This window comes from Erpetoichthys calabaricus, chromosome 6 (assembly GCF_900747795.2).
Source record: "Erpetoichthys calabaricus chromosome 6, fErpCal1.3, whole genome shotgun sequence".
NCBI classification, from domain to species: domain Eukaryota; kingdom Metazoa; phylum Chordata; class Cladistia; order Polypteriformes; family Polypteridae; genus Erpetoichthys; species Erpetoichthys calabaricus.
In genome coordinates, this window is record NC_041399.2 from 127,075,352 (window position 1) to 127,090,238 (window position 14,887).

The following is a 14,887-nucleotide window of genomic DNA, read 5'->3' on the forward strand; positions in this document are numbered from 1 at the left end:
TAAATGATAGTGACTATATGCTATATCTCATTATTATGACTTTAATTGGCTGAATAACTGATTGACTCCTGATTGGTTTGGTGAGTACTTAGCCTTTACTCATTGCTTTTTGTAACAGTACTTTTAAAAATCATCTTTTACTTATCTTTGCAGATCAGAAATGGAGGAGGCTGCTTTTCATCATCTGCAGATGAACAAACTTTCCAGGGCAGTCTTAGGTTACTCCTCACACAATAATTTAGGTCAAGCTCAGTCGCAAAATGCATTGGATTCTTCATCAAGCACCACAAAACATCAAAGTCTTATAGAAGCAACCTCACAAAGCTTAGCCATTTTGAATTCATGTGAAGTGGCACACCAGACCCAGAATCTAAATTCCAGCCTTTCAGTAAATCATGAATTATATAATCTTAGTAAACTTGGCAATGCATTTCCACATATTTTATGTGGAATAAACTGCTCAGAGAAAGTGTTCTTGATGCCAACAATGCAGCAGCCCATTTCTGCTGGTCTTACTGCCAAGGGCCGTAAACTATTGAGAAGATCCCAGACTACAGTAATAAACCCTTTCGAAATCCAGAGAGATCTGACAAAGGGTATAGCTGAAAATAATGGTAAATGCACCAGGAAGTCAGGAAAAAAAGAAGGGCTGGATAAACAAAACCATTGTCAACAATACTGATTTTTCATCAGTTGGAAGCAAAAGAAAATATCAAGGAGGTGAAGAAACTGCAATATCTAAAACAGAATATGAGGAACAAAAAACTGAAAATGAAACTTGCTGAATTTCAGCTCTAAATGATAAGAGAGACACTTGTATGCAGAAAGATCACTTGGATCTGCCAGGGTCAATAAGACCCTGCTGGTGACAGAATGAGTGGCCAGTTTGATTTAATTGAACTTTTTGAAAAAGCTATTTAAAAAAAAAAAAAACCCCAGGTTGATTAGTGAGATGGTATAGACTCTTCCAATTTCTGTAAATAACAGTTTAATTTAATTTGAAAAAGAAAATCCCCAAAAATACAAAACACAATAGTGCTCATCATTCTTATGTGTAAAATTGGGTTTTACCCTCTGATTCAGCATATTTTAGCAAACATTTGTATAAAAATAATTTTAATAATTGCAACATTTATTAGTATAACTGAAAATCGAAATTGAAAAATATTTGTAATATTTCAATTTAGTGTTTATCTGAACACATACTATGATTATCATTTCTGGTGTTAAAATCTTAGTTATTTAAGACATAAAAAATGTAAACCAATGATGAAGCTAATTAAAAATGTGTAAATTGAATTGCTATTATGGTGTTTTCAATTAAAAAAATGCAATTAGTGATTAACATATCCACGCTTGTTTAACATACATAGGCTTGTTTACTCATGAGGTTCTATTACTAGTGCTGCTGACAACCAGAAATCTTTTTCCTTTTCAGAATCACATTTATTGGCTAAGTAAGCTTGCATACAAGAAATCTGACTTGATGACTTTATAAATATAGTTTCATGAAAGAAACAAATTGTGTACATAAGCACAAACCTAAAGATAAGTACAAGACAAAAATGTAAACATATGCATACAAAGTGCAAAGCAGTGCAAGATATACTAAAAAAATACTGAATTAAGCATTAGCTACATGTACAATAAAGGGACGGGATGAGCAAGGACAGTTGAATTAACCGTTAGTAAGCTTGTTGGCTTTGAAAAGAAACTTTTTATATCTGCTTGTTTTTGTGTAGTTCAGTCTTCAGCAGATGGTAGAAATCCAAAGAGTTGATGCTCTGGATGTGATGTTTTCCTGGCCTTCTTCATGACTCTGAAATACTTCAGGTCCTGTAAGGTAGGAAGACATTGGAGCGAAGGATCTTTTTGCTAGACCTGACTATTTGCTGTAGTCTGTTCTTGTCATGTTTAGTTGCTCATTCAAACCACACAGTAATGGACAGGATTAGAACAAACGTAATGATTGCAGTGTAGAACTGAATCAGCAGCTCCTGTGGTAAACTGAACTCTCTCAGCTGTAACAGAAAGTACAACTAAGTGCTTTGCCTTTTGTATGATGGAATCTATGTTGGTCTACCATGTCAAGTCCCGGGTGATTTATAGATCCCAGAAATGTGAAGGTTTCCACAACGGACATCTTGTTAAGTAGAGAGAGGAAGTAATATTGTGGGACACCTCCAGACGTCCAGTGTCATCTCCACAGTTTTGAGCTTATTTTGCTCCAGATTGTTCTAACCACATCAAAGAGTCAGACGCATAGCCGTATAGACTCGTCACCATTCTTGATGAGTCCAATGATGGCTGTGTTGTCCACATATTTGAGAAGTTTGACAGAGAGGTCCTTAGAGGTGCTGTAATTACAATAGAGGGAGGAGAGCACACATCCCTGGGGCCCACCAGAGCTGATTGTACGTTAGCTTAGAGGAGAATCTCCTCAGTTTCACTTAAAACATATCTGCCTTTTACTCTTATTATACGGATCACACTTCTTTAGTAGGAACATGACTACTTTTAAAGATATTAATGGCCAATGCATTCCATTTGAACTTAATAAAATTACTCAAATGGGAAGGTCAGCTGATCAGACCGAGTTGGCTGGCATCTTGGATTTTGATAATGCACTTTGGTCAAGTTAAGTATTTGATCAATAGCATTAAATCAGTGTGTTATTCACTCCCACACTGAATGTGAATAATGTAGACAAGAGTCTGCCAAATCAAAAGTGACCAGTATGCCTGTAGGCTGCTATTTGAGAGTTGTACATTTATGGATAGAAATACTGTACATCCCTGGATTTCATCATATGGCTGCTATGAAGAGAGGCCAGCCAGTCAGGTTTTGCTTCATCACAGTAAGATGCCACTGTTCATAAGAAACATAGCAGATTTCATTGTTAGAATTTTTAATTTGTTTAAAAGTAAACACATAAGTATTTTCTTTGCTTGTAGTAAATAGTATGGATTCTAAAACACATTTCTCCAAGATGAAAAGAAATATACCTGCTGTTCACTGTTTAAGGCTGTAATGGTCCATTTTGAAACAAAATAGGCTAGGCTGTGTTACTAGAGTACAGTGTACAGCACATAACCAATGACAGCTAATATTTAGTGGGTTTTTGTGAACACAAAATGACAGTCAATGAATAGTATGAACCAACAGTATGTTGGTATTGACAGCATTTAACAAGATCTAGAAATGTTTGTTTTTGTCATTTTTATAGGTTTTTGAAAAACTTCCACAATTTTTTTTTTGAGTTTTCACCTAGTTTTACCTGTTACAAGTTGCAGAGATTATCAAATGCAAAACCAGAGATACAGTAGGTAACATGGATTGAATTGAATTAAGCAATTAATACCAGACAATGTAAAGTAGAAATGTAGGCATGTTTGAATGTGTTTAAGTCTAGATTTAGTTATCTGGATCACTGCCTGATTTTTTTTTTAAATAGTTCTTTTTTTTCATTTCTGGTCATATTGACACAATTGCCTTCATGGTATATGTAGAGATATACCAGTGTCATCTTAGAGTTGAAATGATATATTTTGATCACTTATATACATGCTAATAATAGAGGTGTTGTAGTGATTATAGATTGGCAGAATGTATGAAGCATCTTTTTGATAAGTTCTGAACTATAATTGGATATGGAAAAATAAAAATAACTTTACATAATAACCATTTATATATACAGTATATATATATATATATATATATATATATATATACAGTATATATATACAGTATATATATATATATATACAGTATATATATATATATATATATATATATATATATATATATAAAATATATAAAGCCATTAATTCTATATATATATATATATATATATATATATTTTTTTTTTTTTTTTTTTTTTTTTTGTGACACTCGGTGATCTGGTTAGGAAATGTGTTAGCCTTAAAAGTGTAACACAAACGCATCAGAAAAACTTCTAGGGGTGTCCAGATTCTGTCATTCAGGACAGAATCTAAATTACAAGAAAACCTGTACTGTTAGACAAACTTTGTGGAGTACCAGATGGTGGGGTGAAAGAAATGGCTATGCCACATCCTAGAAACCTGAAATCTTGATGCCAGATTTGGCAGAGGAAATATTAATCCTGGAAGGTGTAATTAGGATCATCACAATACTACATCCACTACTATCACTATACAGTACATTTAGGGCAATAGGTGGTGACATGTTTAGTGTTGGTATCCCAGAGCTCTAGTAGACCGGATTTATATCCTAGAGCAGCCACTGTCTGTGCAATTTTGTTTTCTCCTTTGCATTCAGTGCTGCCATAATAGGTTCTGGCTCCCTAATGCCCTGAACTGCAATTAGTGAGGCAATAATCAAGAAAGGAAGGCAATTTCTCATAAGCTGTATCATTTTCATTTGAGAAAAGAAGAAAAAAATGAGATATAAGGTCCAAAAAGATAGAAAATAAGATGCAAGCTTTCAAATTAAAATAGTTATTGTAAAGTTCGGCAGAATAAGTTTTTAATTAGATTGTAGTCAATCCATTCAAAATGACAAGTTCTCGAGTATATAATATTTAACCTTTACAACATAGTAACATGGTACAATAGCAGAAGTTTTTTAAAAAGAGGAAAAAAGAAAAAGCTAATTTTTGTGAATATGAAATGCAAGAAGTTATGAAACTGTAGTGTTATAAATAGCAGATTTTTGGCTCTGAAAGAAGAACATGGGATTGTTGATATTAGAGAGTGAGACAGAGAATGCGTCAGGAACGCGTTCCTATGTGTCAGGAATATTCAAAAGTCTGGCTATGTATTTGGACAAAGCAAGAAGGTTTCTCAAAGGTTTGAGAAAATGAAAGAATGCTAATAATAAAATTTAAAACATAAGGAAATGTTACAAATAATAGTTCTTAAAAGAACGTTTAAGAATATTAACTTTAAGAGGATGAAAATAGCAAAAATAGTTGATGAAAACTGTTACAAAGAAAACATAAATGAGGGTTTAAAATCTGATTGATAAAGAGTGATCAGATTGATAAAAAAAATCAGATTGATAAACAGTCAGCCCCTAAACCGAGCTAACTAGCTAACACTTCACCACATTATTAGCTCAGGATGAACATTCAGAATGCAGGCCAACACCAATCACTATATTTTGTTCCCCCCTCCTCAACTTGAACAAAATCTATATATAAAAGACATAATCACCAAGAACATAAAATAATAAGTTGGATATTATTTTGAAATCAGTCACGGGTTAAACTGTAATAGTAAAGCACACCCTATCATGCCCCGTGCACATCCAAACATTGGAAGGTCACCCCACCCACACACACTCGCAAAATCTTAGTATTCTCTCCCAAGACAATCCACAACATTTTCCCAATTTGTTAAATTTTTTGACATACATTTAAAAAAATGATCCCATCTCATACTGTACCAAAAGTGCTGTAACAAAATGTTCCTTTCAGTATACATCCTATAAATTTGATGGCAAAAGCTTTTTTCCAGATGTCGAACTGCCCTTAAATTTAATGGTTAAGGAAGTCACCCAAAGCATCTCCAAAATACAGGAAAACTAGAATATCTCATCCAGGTTCCAGTGAAACTACATTGTCGGCATATTATCCAAGCTAATCACTACAACTGTCTCACCGGTAAAGGAAAATAGCCACCTTTCTTCAAAGGCAATTATCACTTTGATTAGATCATTCCCAACCTGTAAATACCTTTTGGGTGGTGACCATCCATTTATTTCCATTTTTTCCTGTGGATTATCCTTCTTTCTCCCTCCTGCCCCTCCTGTTCCTTTTCTTTTCTGAACTTGTCTCCAGCTCTTGCCATGTAACTCTTTTATCCACTCTACTTTGTGGTACTGTAGCAACTCTAGATTCCAGCTCACTCTTAACAGCCAACCTCAATCTTAGATAACCAGAAAAGTTTTCACAGCGACAAAGTAAGCACATGACAACACACAGACCAGAATAATAGCTATGTAATAGTGTTACAAGGGAAATTAGAAAAACAGAAATAGAAAACAGAAAAAGGTGTAAACACTTGTGTGAAGAAGACAACTCTGCAATTTCATGGGCTCTAGGCGAAGTAATCACCAACTTCGGAAGACTACTTAGTTACCCCTCCTAAACTGCAGAAGACGCTGTCAATTGCACAATTCTGTTTAAAAGACAGTTGTGATTAGTTATGCAGAGCTCGCTTTTACTCACGTTGGTTTTTGGATATCAATAATAGATATCAGCTACAGATCTGGGAATCACTGAATACTAAATATGTTTAATGAGGAGTGTCTTGTGTATATACTGTTATGATGACCAAGTCTGCTTTGGTGAACTGTTTCTTAGCTTCTCTGATATGATCGAAATGGGGTAGAATAGATTCTGGATTGTTATAATGCGTGCTGCCTTACGCAAAATATGCTCATCAATTTGTTACAGATTCTAGGTGCACACTATTCCACACCAAGGAACGAGGTGCTCGATGTGTATTTATTAACGTACAGAAAAGTACTATATAACTTTTTTAAAATGCCCTTTTTTTATTTAAACTTTGAGCAAGGGCCATATGCGAGACACAACTACGATTTGAACTCTGATCAGCACACCTTACAGATGCAGCAGGGCCAATTGCTTTTATGCTTTGAGCAAAAGAAGTTTAGTAGATGTGTGGCTGACCAAAGCAGCTGCTGACTGGGATGTCCTTGATATCTGCACAATGCTAGCACGTGATGGGTGCATTTGATACAAGCCTCGAAGTAGTACTTTGAGCACCTGCACAATGTTGAAACGTCAGTATCGATAAGCCCATCACTACCTGGAGGTAAACCAGATGGGTTTTTATACTGCTGACACACAATATTCCACACAATATTTCTTACAATATTCCACACATCCTGACGAACCATTGGCCGCCATTCTGTCTCCAAGATCTTCAGTAGGGTCTTTGTTCTACCAAGGTGTCCCCCAAAAGGGCTGTCATGGTAATATTACAGGAGGTCCAGAGTAAATGCTTCTGGGACAAGCAGCTGGTATAAGTTGGCCCCAACCGGTAACCACTGATAAAGTAACCCCTGGAACTCCTGAAAGCTTATGTGCCCTTTCCTCACCTCTGACACTTTATTGCCACCCTACACACAGGACTGGATGACTGAGCTAGGGCTATGTCTTGCAGGTCAAGAGGCAAGCCAGTCCACTGAATTCAGACGACAGCTACGGACAATGTTTGGCCTGGTTCTGGAACCCCTGATAAAGCATCTGGAACTACATTGCCACAACCATCCTGATAGAATACCTTAAAATATCTAGTTAGTCGAGACACTGTCTTTGGGCAATTAAAAGGCCAGGTCAGAGCATGGTGGTCTGTGTACACTTCAAACAGAGCCCCCTCCAGGTAGTGGTGCCACTGCCCATTCTTTTTCAGTTGTTGAACAGTTGTACTTCAAGCCATGGAGTGACCTTGATGCATAATCTATAACCATCTCTTCCTGTAGTTGTGTTAATACAGCCCTGAGTCTACGACCACTGGCGTCTGTCTGAACTTGGAAGGTGAGCAGTGAGTCAGCTGAACCAGGACAGGCAGATCCTGCAGAGCCTTCTGTAACCTCTCAAATGCGTCTAGACATTCTGGTACCCATACCCAGGTTGCCTCCTTCCTTGTGAGGTGGTGTAATGGGGAAGCAATGTCAGCCAGGGTGGGAATGAACCATACCCAAAAAGCATTGAACACTCTTGCTATTGGCAAGAGAGGGTACTCCTTGACTGCAGCCGCCTTCTTCGGGTCAACCCTCACACCTTCAGCTTACACCAAAATGTCAGAGGAAAGAGATACTGGTCTGTAGGAAGTGACTTTTTTATGTTCAGGGTAAGTTGAGCCTGTCATAGCTGCTGAAAAATTGTGTTGAGGTCCTGAAGACAATGATGTCATCTATATAAATGAAGTAGATTTTCCAATCAGCGCCCCTCAGCACCTGCTTCATTAGCCATTGAAATGTCGCTCCAGTGTTTTTCAGCCCAAAAGGCATGACACGGAAATGGAACAGGCCGTCAGGGGTGATCACTGCCGTCTTTGCTATATTGTCCTCTCCCATGCCCACCTGCCAATAGCCAGATTGAAAATCCCATGAACTGAAGACCACTGCTCCTTGCAGGGATTCCAGGATTTCATGAACCAGAGGCATGGGGTAAGTATCGTGGTGGGTCTTGGCATTAACATCCGTTACTAGTCTACACAAGACCAATAAGTGCCATCAGATTTTAGGGTTAACACTACTGGCAATGCCCAGGCTGAGGAGGAGGGCTCTAGGATCCCAGCTGCCAGCATCTTCTTTACCCAGTTTGCAATTAGTCTCTTCTTGTATGGAGAAATCCTATAGGCGTAGTGACGAACAAGGATCTCATCAACGGTGTGGATTTGATGTCACACTATGGTTGTATGACCCAGTTTATCTGTCCAGACCATTGGCCAACTCTTCAACAAGGGTTGGACTCAACAGGGCTGACATCCTCCTTTGCACAAGCATAATAAAAACATGCTGCTGGTCAATGCAGATCTTCATGGCCCCTCTCTGCAAACCTGTACACCCCATCCCCTGGCAATGTATTCCTTCCTTAATAATCATCCCTGCCGCCATGATGGAATCTAGCCCCAGAAGCAGTGGCATGGTCAGGTAGGTGTGCATCCTCCAGGATGTACATATCCACCCCCCATGAGGCAGAGTGCAAGTTAAGCCGAAGCGAGACCCTGCCAATGTTACCATACGCTCTCTCAAAAGCCAAGAAGAATTTTACTGTTGCACACCCCTGTAAAAGCTCACAGAGTGTTTAATTTGTTCCCACAAACTTCGTCTTCGTAAAGGTGCTTCCAGTGTCCACGATGGCATACCCGACAATACCCCTAATACTTACTGGGATAACCAATATAAGGAGGTTGGCTCTCACAGTGGTGAGCTTGGCACTGGCTGTGTGGTCTTTGAATTTACCAAATTTAGAACCTGCCACTACCAGGGTCCTTATTTTAACCCCGGAGATTCCTCATGTCATTTTCCCTATCCTCACAATGCCATTCACAGAGCTCACCACTCCTCACAGCGCCCCAGCAAGCCTCAGGTTACAGGCACTGAGAATGGCTGAAGAAGAAACAGCAAGACCCATGTCAGGATTCCACTTTATACATAGCATGCAGTAATCATAAGAAAAGTCCCAAATCGGCTGCACCTGATCCTGGCCATCAACTGTTCCTCCACTTCTGTCTTGTAATCTGCTGGCAGGAACATCTCCAAAAATGCACCACGAAATGATGCCCAGTCCTGTACATTCTCTTTTACCTGCCACCAACTGCGTTCTAGACCCTTCAGTGTGGCATGCAGAAGTCCCACCAGCTCAAAGGGTTGGGTTCAATAAAAGCGTCCCCTTGATCAATAAAGTTAATTATATTGGCAGCAGTACACACAGATTCTAGCACTGGGAACTGCAAGCGCATTGCAGCGGGAGCAGCAGGAACAATCAACATCACTGCCCCCAGATAAGATGTGCTGGGATGGACGATTGAACACATGCAAGTAGCACTTCACCACAGATTGCGGCTCCATATCCCACTGCTGATTCCGACACTGCAAACACTCCACGATATTACGGTCCATCTTGGCGATTCGCAAATCCACATATTCTTTGAACTGGGCCATAGACGCATCAAAATAGCTGTAGTGGGCTTCCTTGTGCACAACGGAGCTTTTGGCTAAAACCGCACTCCATCCTTGCAGCTCCTCCAGCTGATCATATAGGTCAGTCCACAGAGGCTGAATGCAGAACGCTTCTTTCAGAGGATTCTTTAGGGTGAATATGTACATTGATTCGATCAGGCTCGACATTTCTTCCACCTCTTGCTGGCCTCATGCCATGTCACATGCCAATCATCCACACTGCCACCACTTTCATACAAAGCACTCAGACTGGCAAGCCCCTGTGGAAGACTCTTGGTTGACATAATAAACAGACTATCTGTATGAAATGGAAATAGTGGGAAGAGGTGTAAATACAGTGCATTCGGGTTGATGTTCAGGCGCCAAAATCTGTAGGGCACCCCTGACTTCTAGCAAGCACGGAGGTTGTCACCAGATTTAGGTAACAAGGAAGCTGCTACGCTTTTAAAATGAGGGACAGATAGAATCAGGCCAACAAACGAGCCCTACCCAATTTCCATCCTGCCACCCAAATATTAACAACACCCAGGAAAATGTCCATAAAGATTAGACATACAAATATATAAAATGTTCCTTATTTGCTAGAATAACTACTTACAAAACACAAAAGATTCTAAACATACCCAACGAACAAACCCCCACACGACGATAGTTACAGTCCTGAAAAAAGTCCTTATGTGATCGAAGTGATTCTGGAAATGGAAACTATGGTTAAATGACAGAAAGAATTGTAGAACACTCCTACTCAATAAACTGCTTCCCGGAACATGGGTAGTGAAATACTGTCCTACCACTGGCGTCCAGAAGAATAGTCTTTAGAGGCACACATGTTATTTGTAAGAAATTAGGCTAATAGGATTGGCTCCAGCAGACCCCCGTGACCCTGTGTTCGGATTCAGCGGGTTGGAAAATGGATGGATTGGTGAGTTTTTTTCAACTATATGTAGTGTTCTCATAACATACCACATAGTATGGCATAGTTGTGTTTTCCCAATTATAGGTAAAATGTTATGTCATTTATTAATAGTGAACTCAGCTTTTTAGTCCAGCAGCAGCTCCTTCTGTAACTACTTCAAAGATGTGCAAAAAAGTACAGAGGCTGTCAAGTGTATGAGTGCAACCAGTAACTGTACCTTTATTTTACAGACATCCACTGAAACTCAACTTATGGCCATGGGCAAGCCAAATGAATTTGCTTACTTAGGAATAGGAGTTTGCCTGTGCTCTCTGTGCCTGCTTGAGTTTCAGTTCCAGTTACCCTGTTCCATGTCCCCAAAGTAATAGTTACCTACATGAATAAGGTTAAAAAAGTAAGGTGTGCATGTCACATCCAGCTTTCATTTTTATGTTTCCATTGCCAGGTTTTCAATCCAACACAAAATAGTATTGGGAATTTAAACATAAATTAGCCGAGCTGTCCAGTGTTGCCAAGGTGAAAAAGTGGAAAGATGGACAGTAATCTATCACCTTTTTTGCTCATTAGCTTTTCTTTGATTTTATTGAAGAGGATAGGATTTCCAAATATTATCCTCATCATGTTGTAAAGCCTTTAAGAATTAACAGTCTGTGTTAGGAACCCTAGGCACTTCAAGAGTAATTAATTAGGAGTGACACACAGTTTTGATGTAGATGTATAAAGTTAACAACCCCAAGGCTTTTGCTGATTTGGCTGCCAGCAAAATCAGACAGCCAGGAAATACAATGATGAGATCCTCCCTTTGCAGGTGAGTGACCCTGTCTGCCTTCTGGAGTTTTTTTTTTTGTTTGTTTTTTCTGTCCACCCTGGCCATCGGACCTTACTCCTTTTCTATGTTAACTAATGTTGTCTTATTTTAATTTTGTCTGTTATTTTTCGTTTCTTCATTATGTAAAGCACTTTGAGCTACTTTTTGTATGAAAATGTGCTATATAAATAAATGTTGTTGTTGATCGCATTAAGTTTAATTTAAATGTACATTACATTGATTTAAAAATATAGCCAAGCCATCACTAATGTTACAAGTGGCCATTACTATTTAAAAGGACTGATTCATTTACAATGTATATAAGACCACAAAACAAAAGTGAAAGGGTCAAAATGACCAAAAGAGCACAAACATTAGATGGTGGATTTCTGGGGCATCCCAAACCTCTGCCATTTTCAGATACGGCCTTTTCTTTAAAACTCAACATTCCAGAGTTGCCTTTCTTCTGTTGCAAATGACACTGGTATTTGGCATGTGTTTAAGGAAGAAGCAAACCGAGGACCTTTAAGGCATTTGTTTCTCAAACTACAGACTTTTCGTGCTATGCAGATGTGGATCTGGGCCTTTCCCTCATTTTCTGTGCTGGTTAGATCCAGTTTACCCTTTTCTTGCAAGTCAAAAGTGGATAACCAGTGTATGGAATCTTCAGTTTTGTGGCAGGCTGCTGCCTGGAATAACAGTCATTTCATAAAACAATAGACAGATGTGTTTCTTGGGAAAAATGTTTTGTTTTGGCCATTTTTCTACTTGGAATCGGGTTTTAGGAATGCCAGTTCCTTGCAACCCAATTAAAGACAATTGACTTGCTAATAGTTTTCAGTTGGGCTAACACAATTACGACGGTTTCTCTTAAGAATTATCTATTAAGGAAGAAGGTTACCATTATGTACAATTGTGCATATACACATCAAACATCAGTTGCATATTTGTTTTCAATAACAGTGCAACAAATATTGCTAACATCCCAGCTAATGTACTCAGATTTTCAACATCATAAAAATAATTTGAATAAAGATAAATACAAAAATGAAAAATTGATATTATATAAGCCACATACAGTCAACAGAAAAAAATATAAAGTATAAACTAGGTTAAACTATTTTAAATAAAAAAAAAAAACTAAAAAGACACACGTGCTATAAATGTTAAAAGAAATATCTTGCATCACTAAAACAAAAATGATCACTGCACAAAAAAAAAAAAAAAAGTTTTGTTATATTTTTTGGTTGTAAGGAGTCAACCCTGACAGTAGTGTGAGCAAGGCAGTAACATGTACCACTTCATCATAAGAAGGGAGCTAAGTAATGTAGGCTTACTATTCAGCCAGAACCTTTCTGACTCATACAGAACCTATTTCCTTAGAGATAAGTGACATCTTAAATATAATTAAATAGGTAACATCAACACAAAAGGTGTCTTTCAAAGGCTTTGTACAATGAGGTGGTAATACACACAATTGAGTCTCTCAATAATATAAATCAAAAGTGTCATGCTGAGTAATGCAGATAGATAGATAGATACTTTATTAATCCCAAGGGGAAATTCACAATATTAACACATATTAGCACAATATTAACACATATTAACACATTTAACTGGAAAACTGCACTTTGAATACTTTTATTTGTACGGTAAGCACCTTTGGATAGGGATATTTTTTTATGAAATAGAAAATCTTTACATTAATTAGGCCTGTTTGGCTAGGGAATAGCAAAGTGATCCACATTATCACAACAGAGTGTCAGAGTGGATCTTTAGATACCTGTCATAAACAAGTGGCCTCCTGCTCCTCGGTCTTCAGTACATTCTTCCATGATATCCATTGGCGTACCTCGGATTTTTGTAAACAGAAGACTCCTCAAAGACCCACAAAATTAGTGAATCTATTATCATTATTAGTCTGAAGTAACAAAGGGCAGTTCTTTACTATCTTTTGTAGTTGGATATGCTGCATTATCTGGTTCTAAAGTTTTCTCAGGCCCTTTAAAAAATGAATAAACAAATTAAAAACATGTACTAATCCCTTTTTTAAAAACAACACAAGAAAAATGAAGTCACATGTACAAATTACCAAGAGTTTTAGCTGAAGTGTAACTATAAATCTCTGTATAACCTAATGAAAAAATTTAAAATCAAATGTGTTCATAAAACTTTGACATAAAAAGGTAAAAGGTTCGGAGTATTCCCCATTGTCCTAAGGGGATAAAAAAAAAAAAAAAAACATGTTTACAAGTTGTGCTTCACCAGATGTTTGAAACAAATACAGGCATACTTAGACAAAATGAAGTACCTGGCTATGATTAGAAAAGTATATGCATGTATTACATTTTGGAGCCAGAATATTAATTGGAAAACAGTACTCTCCAACTATGAAACATTTTCCAGACTGACATTTTCACCTTCTCAGGATTGTGTGGTGCCCAGAGTATATCCCAGCAACAAGGCGTGATTGCAAAAAAAAAAAACCAAAAAACACTAAACAACAAGTTTTGTATTTTTTATGTTATATTTTATTTAAAGTTTTGTATTTTAAGTCTTTCTTTTTGCTAAATTTATATTGGACTGATTCTCTAATTCAACTTATTCAGATTAAATGTATTCATTTCAATTCCATTCTGTTTTAAACATTTTTTTATTAAATATTGTTCTGATGTCCAACTACATTTTGGTGGATAGAGGTTGGGAGCATGCACGCAGTGCGTTGCCGCACCCACCACATGACGAACCACCTCAAGATCCCAATTTAGGACCACAGGGTAGCTGTGCAACAAGTGACACCTCAGCAGCACACTAGTTCAAATGGAAAAGAACAGTGTGATTTATTTTATTTATTTATTTATTTATTTGAACAGTGGCTGGAATGCCAATCCAGCCACCAACCCCCATGTTCTTTCTACAAGTTGGAGGACTTGCTTGCAGGTCACCTTGGTGTGGCTCTGTAAATAAGCTATTGATTATTTAACTGAAAAGAACACTAGCAGCAATAATTTTAACATTTACTAATAGATTGACTTTGCCTGATACAGGTAGTTTTATTAAGTTTCATTTAACCTAAACAAAAATAAGCAACACTAAAACTAGCAATTGTAGTGGCAATTCCACAGTAGAGCACATAATGAACTAAATAGAATAAGAACAGGCAAACAATATTTTCAGCATACTACCAAAATTCTTATGCCACTTTCAATGTACTATTTACATAAATATATTTTTTTAAGCAATTTGAAATAGTCATAATCGTGTGAATCTGGGATGTGGTTTCAAACAAAATTAGTATCTTTGCCTTCCATGCTTAATACTATTGAGTAGCAAATGTTTTGGCTATGACATTTATCAAACAAACCTGTAGCTATACCAGCATGGCTTTCTAACATCCTGTCCTCCTATTTGTATTATGTTTTGCTCCATATTCATGAATTACCACAAATTCAACAAAAAACAAG

General features: G+C 37.5%; 2 protein-coding genes across 2 annotated transcripts in view; one reads left to right on the forward strand and one right to left on the reverse strand.

Moving 5' to 3' along the window:
* The window catches only part of LOC114643494 (polycystic kidney disease protein 1-like 1), a 246,384-nt gene extending 245,157 nt beyond the window's left edge, over positions 1-1,227 (forward strand). The window contains exon 32 of the mRNA XM_051928890.1: positions 154-1,227. Coding sequence (XP_051784850.1) covers positions 154-682 — 529 coding nt within the window. The 3' untranslated portion in view covers positions 683-1,227. The remainder of the gene's footprint in view (positions 1-153) is intronic.
* The window catches only part of abcb8 (ATP-binding cassette, sub-family B (MDR/TAP), member 8), an 842,402-nt gene that overhangs the window by 101,240 nt on the left and 726,275 nt on the right, over positions 1-14,887 (reverse strand). The gene's annotated exons all lie outside the window — the stretch shown is intronic.